Source organism: Vombatus ursinus, unplaced genomic scaffold (assembly GCF_900497805.2).
Source record: "Vombatus ursinus unplaced genomic scaffold, bare-nosed wombat genome assembly UNPS02005286.1, whole genome shotgun sequence".
NCBI lineage: Eukaryota > Metazoa > Chordata > Mammalia > Diprotodontia > Vombatidae > Vombatus > Vombatus ursinus.
Window position 1 is genome coordinate 16,828,458 of NW_020945064.1, and position 14,159 is coordinate 16,842,616.

The 14,159-nt window shown below is 44.2% G+C and overlaps 1 protein-coding gene across 1 annotated transcript in view; it reads left to right on the forward strand.

The window, feature by feature from the left end:
• KCTD19 (potassium channel tetramerization domain containing 19) overlaps window positions 1-14,159 on the forward strand; it is a 41,296-nt gene that overhangs the window by 24,804 nt on the left and 2,333 nt on the right. The window contains 10 exon segments of the mRNA XM_027847762.1: window positions 1,744-1,954; window positions 2,656-2,813; window positions 4,771-4,874; window positions 5,631-5,773; window positions 6,451-6,534; window positions 7,503-7,611; window positions 8,905-9,523; window positions 11,080-11,271; window positions 11,875-12,029; window positions 12,482-12,583. Of these exon segments, the coding sequence (XP_027703563.1) occupies window positions 1,744-1,954; window positions 2,656-2,813; window positions 4,771-4,874; window positions 5,631-5,773; window positions 6,451-6,534; window positions 7,503-7,611; window positions 8,905-9,523; window positions 11,080-11,271; window positions 11,875-12,029; window positions 12,482-12,583 (1,877 nt within the window).

Here is a 14,159-nt window from a genome sequence, read left to right on the forward strand (position 1 = left end):
AAAGAAAGAAAGAAAGAAAGAAAGAAAGAAAGAAAGAAAGAAAGAAAAATAATTCAGTCTATCCACCCAGGAAAAAGTAAGTGGATGAAGAATGCCTGTTGTTCAGGCTATGATGTATAATTGAATGGATAGCCCCTACAGTTGATCCAGCCGTAAGTACATCCATCTTGGACAAACATTGCGGATAGACAATGAACTGGGTGAAGAATTGAATAGGAAGAAATGAGACAGGTTTACACTTGGGACATTGTGTAGTACTTTTATTGACTCCAAGCTTTTTTTGAAACATAGGCCCATGATTTTAAAATCAATGTTCTAGTCATGAAATACCACAGTTTCAAAAAAAAAAGTTCTAGGTCACACAAAGGGAAGTGAAAAGGCACAAGAGAAATGACATAAAATCAGAAGCATTACAGGAAATAGGTGGGCTGGTCATGAATCAAGCTTGAGGGATATCTGATGGATAGTCCACATGCTTCACTGGGATCCAAGCAATATCAAGAGACCTATAGAAAGGCCGCAGACACATCATAGAAGATTTATGGAAGGACATGGATTAAGAGTTGAACCAGATGAGAAGGGGGGGTGGGAATAGATTTTAACTACCACCACTGGAGTGATTATCCATATCATTGCAATCACAGATTCACCATCAAAGTATAAATAGAGCTGAAAAAAAAGATTAATCTTCACCTCTTATTTTACATATGAGGATACTTATAAACCAGATAAGTTAAGTCTTTTGCCCTAATCACTTAAGTATTAAATAGCAGTGGGCAAGGGGGATCTCTGTGCTACAGAAAGGAGATCAACCCAAATAACCATATTGATCTTTACTACAGAAGAGCATTATGTCCCACAGGGACTTTCTAGCTATGTCTGTGATAGGTGATATGAATTCAGGGAGCTCCTGTTTTTTACATTGGCCTATTGTGAGGTAGGAGCTAACTGGTATATTGGTATACAGCCCTGGTTGGGGAACTGTTGATTCCAGGCTCTGAGTTGAATCTGGAAGTAGAAGGTACAAGGTAAACTTCAGTGATGGGACTAGGTGGTTTCCAAGGTGGCCATCATTTCTGAGTGAAAGACACAATTGATGAAATAAGTTGCGAAAGAAAAGTCTTGGTCTCTAATCTCAAGATTCTATCCATAGTTGATAGCCTAGCTAAAATGTGAACCCTCTATGAACCCTTATCTCATCCCTCTAACTGGAGGTGATTTCTCTGTCATCTGATCTCAGAACTATTCTTCCTTTAATGAATTTATCATATTCTAATTTATGTTTGTGTACATGTCTTCCTTCCTTTCACTAAAGTTTAACTTCCTTGAGGATAGGGACTATGTCTTACTTATTTCTGTATTTCCTCTAGCCTCAAACACAATGAATTGTACTTAGTAGCTGTAGAACCATTGACAAATGACTTCACTTCCATAAGCCTGATTCATCTGTAAGATGGTGACAATTCTTGTGTGACCTGTGTGACCTTAGAGGATTATCGTAAGGGAAATGTACTGTTCTTATTGCACATGGTAAACATTCAGTAAATGTTGAGTGACTAAACAAATTGGGGTTTATGGTAGGAAACAACATCTTTCCAATATCATTTTGTCATCAACAAGTAATACTTGGTGAGAGTCCTCTGGCAGGTAATAAATGGCAGAACTAAACCTAACTCAAGGAAGTTTCAGCAAGCAGCTATCGGATACTTAGGGATGCTTCCCTTACATTTTTCTTCCATGCAGGAAACTGTTCCCGAACCACCTGTCACCTCCCAAGTCCTGGAAAGGGGGGAAGAGCAGCCAACCTGGAATGTGTGAAGCCCCTGTATATGATGGCCCTTGGCCTGCTGGTCAAATACCCTGATTCAGCACTGGGACAGCTCCACATTGAAAGCACTTTAGATGGAAGCAAACTGTCTATTACAGGGAATGGTGTTCTCTTTCAGCATGTCAGGTACATCCCTGAAGATTTCTTCTCTGGGGAAAGGATCCCCCTGGAAATCTGATTTTAGCTTTGTGTTTTGCCACAAATAAGACCCTAAGCTTCCCAGAAAGGGTCCCTGAACTGCAGTGGGGTGTGATAACGTCCATTTTCTTGCTTTGTTGGCCAGTGTGACACTTGAATCATGGGAAGGAGTGTGATTTCAACATGGGTTCTAATGTTGCCTTTCTAGGAATAAACTAGCTCCTTAAGCTCTTGGGACAAAATACAGAATAGCAGCATAGAGAGTCAGGAATTGGAAGGTAGTTACTTCACTCACTCATAGCTCCCATGCTTGAGGCCTGCATAATACATAAGAACATGAGTTACCCAACTTGTATATTTTTATTCGTTGTGCTTCATCCCAAAGAGAAACCACTCATGTGAACTATTAGGGAATCACTGGTTCAATTTGGGTAGCTTCTAGAATGATTACTTGTTAACCTGATCCTTAGGAGATCCTGAAGTTCCTAGAGTATTCATATAAAATATGACCAGGATTTCTTAAATTTTAATCAGGAAAGAATATGTTGGAGATGATAGATTGAAACTAGTGCTATGTTCTTGTTATTATTAGTTTAAAGAATAAATGTCCTCAAGGTTGAGGGTGAAGAGTTTGGGGGGGGGGAGGGTAAGGCTCAAGCTCTCCATGACAAAATTTCTCTTTTGGATAGGAATTGGCTGGGAACCTGCAGGCTGCCCTTAACAGAGACAATTTCAGAGGTATATGAACTCTGCGCCTTCTTGGACAAGAGGGACATCACCTATGAACCTATGAAAGTTGCTCTGAAAACACATCTTGAACCCAAAACTCCAACTCGCAAGTTGATTGGTAAATGAGTATATTGATCAATCTGCAATTTAATATCAAGGGTAGGGGTGTCAATGATTGTGAAGATGTGGTAAGTAACATGAAACTGGATATGGGCTAAGGACAGTATATGAAAGAAACAAAAACCTAGGGTCAGAAATTGAAGTCTCCATTTAGAGGACAAATTTATTACTAATTCCTCTTAGGATAAGAGCCTGAGTGTCAAAGCTCCCTATGTTATCCAAACCACTACAGATAGCAAACACTTGATCATTATTATCATAAAATAATAGCTGCCAAGCATTCATAAGGCACTGAACACTCTATAAGACGCGGAAAGCAACTATATCTGCCCTTAGTGAGCTTACATTCTATCCTTGTTTTACTGAGTACTTAACCCCAACTGACCTCAAGTGAAAAGTAAATAGTTTGGGCACAGCTGTATTAAATGTAAACATCAATTTCTTTTACATGTCTAGATAGACCTTCTCTCTGTAGAAATTTTCGTGGCTCTAGAGTGACAGCTCTACAAACATGTACAACCATTACCACCACCACCAATGCTCAGACAACACTTAGATTCATTCTTTTTTAAAATGTTAATATTTTGGTTTTCCCCAATTACAGGTTAAAAATAATCTTTAACATTTTTTTTTTAATTTTGAGTTTCAAATTCCCTCTTTCCCTCCCTCCCCTGCCCCATCATTGAGAAGGCAAGCAATTTGATAGAGGTTATACAAGTGCAGTCATGCAAAGCATATTTCTGTATTAGTCATGTTGTGAAAGAAAACACAAAAGAAAAAAAAAGAAAAGAAAAATAAAGTTTTAATCTGCATTCTGATACCATCAGTTCTTTCTCTAGAGGTGGATAGCATTTTTCATCATAAGTTCTACGGAATTGTCTTGGATCGTTATATTGCTGAGAATAGCTAAGTATCCACAGTTGATCCCAACATTGCTGTTACATCTTAGATTCATTCTTACCAATTTCTATGAAACGTCGCGAACACTAGAAGTAGCCACTTAAGAACCAGAGTCAGCCCTTGAGATGGAGTTGGAGAATCATCTGCCCCCAGGGATGGGGAGCCTTTGGACTTGAGGCCACATGTGGCCTTCTAGGTCTTTGGATGTGGCCTTTTGACCGAGTCCAAGTTTTACAGAGCAAATCCTTTTATTAAGGGGATTTGTTCTGCAAAGGTTGGATTCAGTCAAAGGGCTGCACTTGAGGACCTAGAGGCCCACATGTGGCCTTCAGGCTGCAGGTTCCCCACTCCTGATCTACCCCAAATGTCCACTTGAATAGAGTAGATTGCTTTAGAGACAGTAGTTCCTGAGGGAACCAGGCTTCTTAGCTCCCAGCTGCTCTCCCTAGAATAATAACTCACATTTCTTTGGTATTTACTACTTAGAAAGCACTTTCATAGCATAAACCCTGTGAAATACAAAGTACAAATATTATTATCCCTGTTTTACACATTAGAAATGACCACATGTCCACTACATTGGCATATGCCAATCTGATCCACTGAAAGAAATCTGTGGAGAGAAACGTGGCAGGAGCACTTTGTGTGAAGAGCATCAAAGGTCACTTCGTCTCCCCTTGACTAAGCAAGCACAATCCTTTTGATCGTAGATTTAGAGCTAGAAGAGAGCTTAGAAATCTTTTGGTACATCATCTAGTCTCTGTCTTTTTTACTGGATAAGGAAACTTAGGTACAGAGAGGTTGAATGACTTGCCTAAGATCACGCAGATGGGTTTGGATACAGGCCCTCAGACTCTGAATTCTGTGTCCTGTCCATGGCATTCATCTATCTCTTAGGAATCAGAAATGTTGGGGACTGAGCTCAGGGCCTCGTACTTGTGTGGCCTCATACTGATGTTAAATCTCAGGGTACTGACTGCATAAGTCCTAGAAATCCCCTACCTCATTTCCTCTTCTGGTTCTGTGATATCTCCATTTTAATTGGTTTTTCTTAGATGAATCTTGGACAGCAGAGATCACAGTCTATTCACCTCATCAGATTGTGAAAGTTTATGTAGGAAGCTATTGGTATGCAACATCCCTCCAGACCCTACTGAAGGTACTGCTGTCTGTGGGTTTGCCTTTCTCCTCTTCCTTTCTGATTTGTTTACTGTACTTCACTAGAGCTAGTCACCATGATCCATAACAATAATAGTTTAAATTTTACATAGGACTTTAAGATTCATAAAGTACTTTATATTATTTCATTTGATTCTTATAACACTGTGAAGCAGGTACTGTAAATATTATTATTCCCATTTTCTAGATGAGAAAAGTGAGGCTTAGAGGCTAAGTAATAACTTTCCCACCTTCATCAAGGTAGGAATTGGCAGGTTTGCAATCCAAATTGATGTTTTCTGTCCCTAAGTGCACTGCTGACTTTGCTGTGCCATTCATGGACAACTGTAATAAATTTACAAATGTCTACCCACATGCTTTTTCTACCAAAATCCAGTGGCCCTGAGGAGTAAGATGATGGGCTGAGGAGGGAGGTCCATCTTGTTTGGTTTAGGATTGAGCACACTGGGTCAAGGGTGATTTTCAGGTACCATCAGAGAAGAGCTGCCCTAGGGAGCAGGGGGAAGGCTAGAAGCCCAGCAGAGACTTACCTGTTGAGATGTTAGCTGGAAATATCTCCTACACTTTGGCTTCCTGCTAATTTAGTCTGGCCGACAGGGAAGGTGGAAGACCCTAAAGTATCTTCTGTTGGAGGATGATGTGGGAAAATGAGATGGGAAACTAGGGAACCCAGAGGAGACCTGCCTCTTTACTAAGGAGATGAATGCTTGGAACTAAGTCTGATTTCCTTCCCCAGTATCCAGAACTGCTGTCTAACCCCCAGAGAGTGTATTGGATTACATATGGACAGACTCTGCTAATCCATGGAGATGGACAAATGTTCAGACACATTCTCAATTTCCTTAGACTTGGCAAACTGTTTTTACCAACTGAATTTAAGTAAGTGAAAAAAAAAGGAAAATTACCTGAAGGTTGCCTAGATTGATATCAGCTTGATATCAATCTAGGATATCAGATGGATATCAGATTTATAACCAAAGGAGATCTATTTGGGGCCATTGGGAAGGGTAAATTATTTCTGATATGTGAACTGAGGTATTCTCCAAAAGAGATGAAACAAACATTCTGGTTTCGTTACAGAAGGAAATTTAAAAATCTTAGAACTGGAAGGGACCAAAGACATAATCAAATCTCTGTTTTATAGATGAAGGCTCCCGATCCCAACAGATATTAAGTGACTTACTTGCCTAAGGCCACACAATAAGAGACAGAGCTGGGATTAGAAACCAGGTTTTCGGTCACTTGGTCCCTATTTGGTTTACTACAAGATGCTAGCTAGTGATGCTGTAGCACTAACGTTGTAGAGGAATATGGAACCCCAAGAGCAAAGCTGAATCAAGGACTTGGGAGATTAGAGGCGGTTGAAATTATCTTCTCTCTTCCCAAATTTGCCTGAAGCCTGTGCCTGGACCTCACCTTTGCCCTGTGGGCGCTTAATGCTTCTTTGATTGTCCTAGTATTAGAGATGTCAGAATGGACTCAGAACTGGAAGCACACTTCCTGTCCAGCATGGAATTGAAACCATTTTGCCAAACTGACATGCCTATTATTTGCAGAGAATGGCCTCTCTTCTGTCAGGAGGTTGAGGAGTACCGAATTCCCTCTCTATCAGAAGCCCTTTCTCAATGCGAGGCTTACAGGTAAGGAAAATTTTCTCAGGAAATAGAGGCAAAGGGTTTCTGTTACATGTGTCCCTTTAGGCAGAATTCCCTAATCTCCAAAACACATTTGTTCTTTATAGCATAGACATGGAACCAACGCAGAGAGATATCTAATAGAGGACAATACTGTTGAGATACTAATAAACTCTTCCAGAACACATTTAAAAATAGTAATGCATATTCCTATAGTATTTCATGGTTTACAAAGCACGTTCTTCAAAGAAAACCCTGTGAAGTAGGTAGTAGATCATTATTATTGAAGGGAATTTGGACATAATCTGTCTCATTTGACAGATATGGAAAATGAGTCCCAGTCAGAGGAAATCTCATGCCCAAGTCCCATAGTGAGACTTCAGGCAAAGCTAGGACCAGAGCCTTTGTCTTCACGTTCCTAATCCAAGGCTCTTTGGGCCATTTCATACCATAAAGTCCTACATGTGGCCAGGCTTAACACAACATCCTGGAGACGAAGGACAGCAATTCCCCACTCAGGGAAAAGGAGGTGGGGTTCCAGCTGGGAGGAGACCAGGCACAAACCAAAAAGCGAGGTCAGGCTGGGACCAAAGTGACTTGCTCCAACAAGCGTCTCGGGGCTGGGACCCTAATGCTGTGGCAGAGACTAGCCCAGGAAGTCAGAGTGCAAGGCGTGCCGAGGAAGAAATGGTTTGTCTGAATCAGTCAATAAGTCTGGATCAAATCCATTCCTGTTAAGGTTCCCTGAGTTCCCTACCTCCACTGGGCACTGCCCGGCTACTGAGATGGTGTTGAGGTCTGCCAAGCTTCCTGTAGCCCCTGCGCCAGCCAATCCCTGGGCTTGTACCACCCGGCCTCTGCCACCCCTGCTTCTCACCTTCTTGAGTGCTTTCCCATCCAGCCCATGGGCATCCTGACAGATGGGGTGATGGGGAACATTTGCTCACTGACTGGACCCCAGTTGGGTTTTGCAGATCCTGGACCCAGGAGAAGGAGTCTGAGAGTGAAGCAGCTTTTCCCACCCAGAGACTGCACGTAGTGACTGAAGGTCCACCGGTTGAGCTCAACCCAGGCCCTAAGGAAGTAAGTACTCAAGGCATGCTGAGGATTCTGCCTGGCCATGGCGAGCCAGAGACCTCCCTCAGTTCCTGGCCCCTGGCAGCTGCATGACTCTGGGCCAGCCACTTAACTTCTGAGTTTCATGTTCCTGATCTGTGAAATAAAGATCACATGTGCACCATTTACCTTATAGGTGCTGGAAGCAAAGTACCCTGTATGCATTAAAGCACCATAGAAATGTTAGCTAGTATCATCACAGCAGGTGGAATTTATAGAGTCCTTTAAGAATGGCAAAGTACTATAACAGCAACAACAATAGCTAGCATTTATATAGCACTTACTATATTCCAGGTATTGTACAGTGATGCACAGTTATTATCTCATTTGTTCCAATAGCCCTGGGAGGTAGGTACTATTATTACCCCCATTTTACAGATGAGGAAACTGAGGCAAAGAGAGGTTAAGTGACTTGCCCAGAGGTCAAACGCCTAGTTAGTTATCTCAGGCTGCATTTGTATTCGGGTCTTCCTGACTCTGGGTCTAAAGCCCTGTCCACCTAGCTGCCTCATCATCAGCGCCTCTAACGACTTTTGCAGGTTCCTCCAGCATTGGCTAATTGCCTGTGATTCATTAGAGACTTCAGAACACTTTACCTCTTATGGACAGAGACCGTTGCTCCCTGCTGTGTGAGAGTCCTTTTGGATTTCCTCAGCGCTTGTAAATAATACCAATTAATATCACTGCCACTGTAGGAGAAAACCTGTCCTTGTAACAACCATCTCTGGCTCCCCAAATGATTGACCAGAGCCCAGATTAGGGTAATTTATATCAGGTATGGGCTCCTCAGGGGACTGTATCAATTGATTAGTCTTTGGGTTGAGAGATAATGGCTTTGATTTCTAGAATACTTTGAGAGCACTGGATTTGAAGTCAGAGGACTCAGGTTCAAATCCTTACTTTGCTACTCCCCCCCCCCCATCTTACCCTGAATGAGTCATGTAAACTCTCTGGGGCTCAGTTTTCTCCTCTGTAAAAAGAGGGGTTTGGAATAGGTGAGCTCTCCATTACCTTTCAAGTTTAAACCTGATCCAAGCCCTGAAGCAGGTAGTACAAGGGTCATCACCACCATGTTATGGCTGAGGAAAATGAAGGTGAGAAGGGAGGTAGCTTGCTCAGGGTTTCAGAGCATGTACGTGTTCATGTCAGGGTCTGAATTCAGGTCTTGTGATTCCAAGACAAGGGTTCTTTCCCTTAGGCTGTACAACCTGTGTCGGACTCAGGAATTGGTCAAGACTACTCTGTCTTCTCCTTTTCCAGACCGCCCCCTGCGTGCCTGTGGAGTTTAGAGATTGCTGTGGGACTCCATGGAGCAGAATGAAGGGAATGCCAGCCAGGCCGAGCCTAACAGAGGAGAATGAACAGTACACCAGAACAATCCACTTGTCCCTGTGCAGAGGTGTCAAGAGAACCAGTAACCCTGGGGTGTATCCTCAGTGCCCAGGCCTGTTTGCCAGCCCCAGGCATTGGAGCCATCCTGAGAGCCCTCCAAAAAAGAAGGGCTCCGCAGCCAGTACCATCCCCCAACCAGAAACTTCAGACCTTCCTGCCACCCCCATGCAAAAGCTGATTTCCCTGGTTCGAGAGTGGGACATGGTCAACTACAAGCAGTGGGAATTCCCACCGGCGGCGCCCCCAAGAAGCGCGAGCCTAAAGGAGCGCACCCCGCGGCCTGTCTCCGGGAGTGCGGCAGCTCGTCAGCTCAGCCCAGCCATTGTTGCTTGGAAAGCTCGGCCAGCTGCTGCAGAGAAGACTCCAAGTCCCCGAGCCACGACCCTGGCCAAGGAGAAGGGCTCGGAGCAAATATTCAGGCCGGATCTGCCAACAGAAAGAGCAGCTGCCTTGAAAGACTGGGCAAAGCAGGGAGCAAAGGAGAGAGGCAAGTGCAAAGAAAACAAGCCTTTGTTAAGGATCTGCTATAGATGGGGTGCAAAATGTCCACCAGCCAGTGTCTGCCCTCACGTAGCTTGTAGCTTACTAGTGTCCTCAGGCACGCTCCTCTTGTAAAACCTAGGAAACCCAGTGAGGACAATCAAGGAATTATCTTAGTAAGAGTTTTCAGAAGCTTAGAGCGAAACAGGACTTAGGAATCATTTTGTTCAGGCATTGCCTGAAGTACATTATGTGGATCTCCAGTATTCTAGGAGATGCGAGATGGGGAAGGGTTCCTTGAGGAAACTGGAACATCAGCAAGTATCACCCCCAAAGAATTAAATGTGAAATTCTAGATCATAAGGCTGGTACATGCAGCAGCTTTCAGCATGAAAATAGATTGACTTCTGTGTTGCTCCAAATACCCCCAACTCCCTCCATACTCACAATGTGTCTTCCTGGACCAATCTGTATGGCTCCCACCCATATTTTTCAAACTCAAAAGAGTTCCATGGCTAAGTCAGTTTGTCAAAACTCTGTTGGCTCCAGGCCCTCCTTCTACAGAGGAAGAATGAGGGCCCTGGGACAGAAAGCGACTTATCCAAGGTCATGTAGCAAGTTAATGGCAAAATCAAGATTAGAACTCAAGTCTCTTGACCCCCAATTCAATCCTCTTTCTTTCTACCACATTAGCCTCTTTCTCATTATATTCTTCAGCTGCCTTCCTTATCCTTGCTGATGGATCCCTGACACTGCTTTGAGGTGCAGGGTGAGAACACCCACCCCTCCATCTATAAGGCCTAGATCCTGTTGGGACTTGCAGTATGGACACAAAGTAGCCAAAAAGTTCATTACAGCCCCGATGTCTCTATAAAGGAAAGCTCTCCAACCTTTAGTTCCCTAATCTCTAGCGAGATTTACTGCCTCCAAATTCCAATGCCTCATGTTGTTTCCAAATAACTCTTCCCTCTCTCTGTTCAAATCCTGCTTCTGGTCCACTTTACCCAGGCTCTAAATTCATGTCTCCAGGACAACCAGAGTTTCAGCCAAACATCCACCATAGAGGTTTGGCCATCTGTGGAAGCATTAGAGCACAGACGAGTCCCACGTTTTGGCACCTATGAAGAAATTTTGCACTGGAATCCAGGGGAGGGAAACTGGTGCCAGCAACAGAGCTGAGAATATGTTGACGGTGTCTGTAATCATGAGTCTGCCTCTCTGGGTGAGAGTCTCCACTTCACAGACGTATATTAAATGTTAGAGCTAATAGGGACCTATGCATATAAAACATTAGAATACGTTAACAATATTAAAGGTGGAAGGCACCTTAGACATCTAGTTCAGCACCCTCATTTTATAGGTGAAGGAACTGAGGCTCCAAGTAGGAAAGTGACTGGCCAGGACTAGAACCCTAGTTTCCTAGAGGAACCCTTACTTCCTAGATTCTCGGTCCATTTATTCTTCCTTAGAAAATAGGACCAGTTAACACAAAGAAAACTCCAAGTTTCCGGGCAGTGATATCTTGCTGCCTTATGGAAACTAAGGCATATGTTTCCTCCACAGAAACCTCCATCCCTGAGCAGCCTGCACTGGAAGCTGATGAGCTGGATGACGTGGGGATCATTCTCAAAGTGACCCATCCCCCAGTTGTCGGGAGTGATGGCTCCTGCACATTCTTTGAGGACAGTGTGGTATATACCACACAGCTCGATGACATCAGACTGGCCCCATCTAAGACCAGCCCTCTATCCAGAGGTGAGAGAAGGGGATAAGGAAAAGATAACCAGGGAACTTGCCTCTGACCAAACCTCCCGAGTCCCCTCCCAGATGTGTTGTTTTTAAGAGACCAACCTTCTCATAGGATGACAGCATGAGAGGATCAGAGTTGGAAAGAAGAAATTATTCAGTTCAACCTGCCCATTTTGTAGATGAGGAAACTGTGGGCCATAAAAGTTCTATGACTTGTCCAAGGTTGCATAGATAGTACTGAGCAGAACCAAGATTCACATCAGCTCGTTCAACTCCAAATCCAATGCTCTTTCTCTAATCTCATACCAGGTTTCTCCCTGAGGATCAAGGAATTTCAGGCCAAAGGATGGCCTTTGGAGATGGGGACCTGTAGATAAAGGGCTAGGTATGGCCTGAGACTCGAGAGAGGCATATTTGGGAGCCTTGCGCCAGTATGCTAAGCAGAAGTGGTAGGCAGAAAAATCAGACTGGGATATGTGGTAATACAGTCTTTTCCAAGTGGTCCTTCTTAAAGAGCCTCATTCCAAGGCCCCCATATGGAGACTGGGACTCCATAATAATCTGTTGGTTATCATATGATATAACACTGGCCTTACCCTTTTTCTGCAGAGGTGACTTTCCTAAGTTTCTCTCTGTCCCGGGAGGAGATGTTTTATGCCCGAAAATGCCACTGTTTCCTGACTGACATCATCTTGGATTCCATTAGACAGAAGGACCCCAAAGCAGTGACAGCCAAGGTGGTATCCCTGGCCAATAGGCTGTGGGTATGTATGACTTTCCTTCTGTCCTTGGACCTTGGGCTCGGGCTCGGGCTAGAGGTGAATCTGGATCTCTGCTAGCTTCAGTCTAGGGATGTTATCTATATATCTCTCTTGGGTTGAGAAATCCCTACTTCTTCTATCCCCTTACCCAGCAACAAGAGGAGGATGTGAGCCAGGGGTGGGCACCACACTTGGGCCTGGGAGAAATATGTGACATGGAATAGGGGAGTGAGGGAACAAGCTGAGCATGGAGGGTTTATTAGGGAGGAGATTGCTTGGTAAGGAGGAAAAGAGAAGAAGCAAAGCATGCCTTAGAACAGGGAATGTTAGATCTTGAAGGAATTGAAACATGGGCTTCAGGGCGGCAGCCCAGTGCCCCCTCCTCCACATGTGAATGACTTCCTGGTGGTGCAGGGTAGCAGGGGACAGATGCTAACTTGTGGTTTTCCTGGCAGACCCTTCACATCACTCCCAAACAGTTTGTGGCAGATTTGCTGACCACCGCAGGCTTTAAGGATGACGGGCACACCCAGGAACGGCTGCACAGCTGGGTAGAGGTAAGAGGTCTCCCAGAGCTGGCCCAGGAGAAGCTAGGAGCTCCTCAAGGAGAGCCTTGAAAAGCCACTGATGGGGCAGGTGTGAAAGTGAGAAAGTTCTCAGTGGTCTCAGAGGAAACCCTATAACTTCCCTGCCCATAATCTCCTGAGGGGAAATGCCCAAGCAGGCAGGAATTGACATCTTACCTCTCTACGCATGAGGGGTAAAAATTAGCAGTGCTGAGACCCATACAGAATAGAAACCTAAGTGAAAGAATCAGGGATGGCTACAGACATGAATCCTGCTGTCCTGGGCCTTCCTCTCACACTCCTTCATCCCCCTTGATCTGCCTCCTGCCATGCCATTTCAGGGCAACAAGGCCTCTAGGTGCATATTAGTTAACCAAACATATTGAGGGCCTACAAGGGACTGGCAGCACCCCAATGTGGAGAGATGGCTGGATGTGAAATGGAAGGACCTGGCTTGTTAATTGGGCCACTTCAGGCACAAAGTCATTGACCCTCACTTTCATCTTATGGAAACCAAGGTGGTTGGACAAGATTGTCCTTAAGATCCCCTCCACCTCCAGCATTTTCTATGCAAGACTCTATCCCAAGGCAAAAGCCAGAAGTCCTGGAGTAAGGGGCACTGGCCACTTGATCATTCTGAAGTTACAGCAGGACTTGTTTATGTAGTACTTGCACAAGATCCTTAAGTCAGGTAGTTCTGGGCCAAGCTTCAGACTCCAGCCTCCTGAGGCTGTGGCCAATGCTTTTCTCATCAGGTCATGGAGAACCTACTGTATACAAGGCATTATGGATACTAGACAGGGTCCTTGGCCTCAGGAGTTTATAATCTAGTAGCATGGCCTGGCTTGGCAAATACATTTCTCTCTGGCTTAGGGCCCAGTGGGTTCTTGTTCATTGCTAGGCTGAGCTTATAAGGTCAGCAAGACTAATATAAAACAGAGATTGGGGTAGGGGTTTGTGTGGAGAAGACCAAGGAGACTGGGGATGGGGTGGCAGGAGGAATGAAGGACCAGGACAAGTTAGATTTTCTTTGCAGTGTAACCATGAGAGTAGCTGGGCTTTGAAGAACCTAGCACAGGAGAGAAAGAGCTCTTTCAATTAAAAACGCCTAAAGTTCTTTAAGGGGAAGTTAGGGATGAAAGTGATTGGAGTTGCTTCTCCTCACCTGACAGAAAAGCCTCAAATTCGGCTCAAGTGGTCACATCAGAAAAAGGCAGCAAAAAGCAGGGATAGCCAGCACATTGAACAACAGTCAAGATCCCCAAAGATCTCAATGAACTAAAATGATGGGCCAAACCTAAGAAGATGAAATTTTTTAAGTCCTACACTTGGGTTCAAAAGATAGTTGCACAAGTATTGGATCTGGGAGTGGTCCAATGTCATCAGACACCAATTGCTGTGAAAAATGTGGAGGAAGAGGGGCCCAGAAAGCTCAGGGTGAATTGACAGTGGGGCATGGCAACCCAAAAAGTTAATGTAATCTTTGAATCAATAGAGAAAAAGTGTCCAGCAGTAGATGATAGTCAATTAGTCAACATTTAGTAAGCACCTTCCATACATTAAGTTC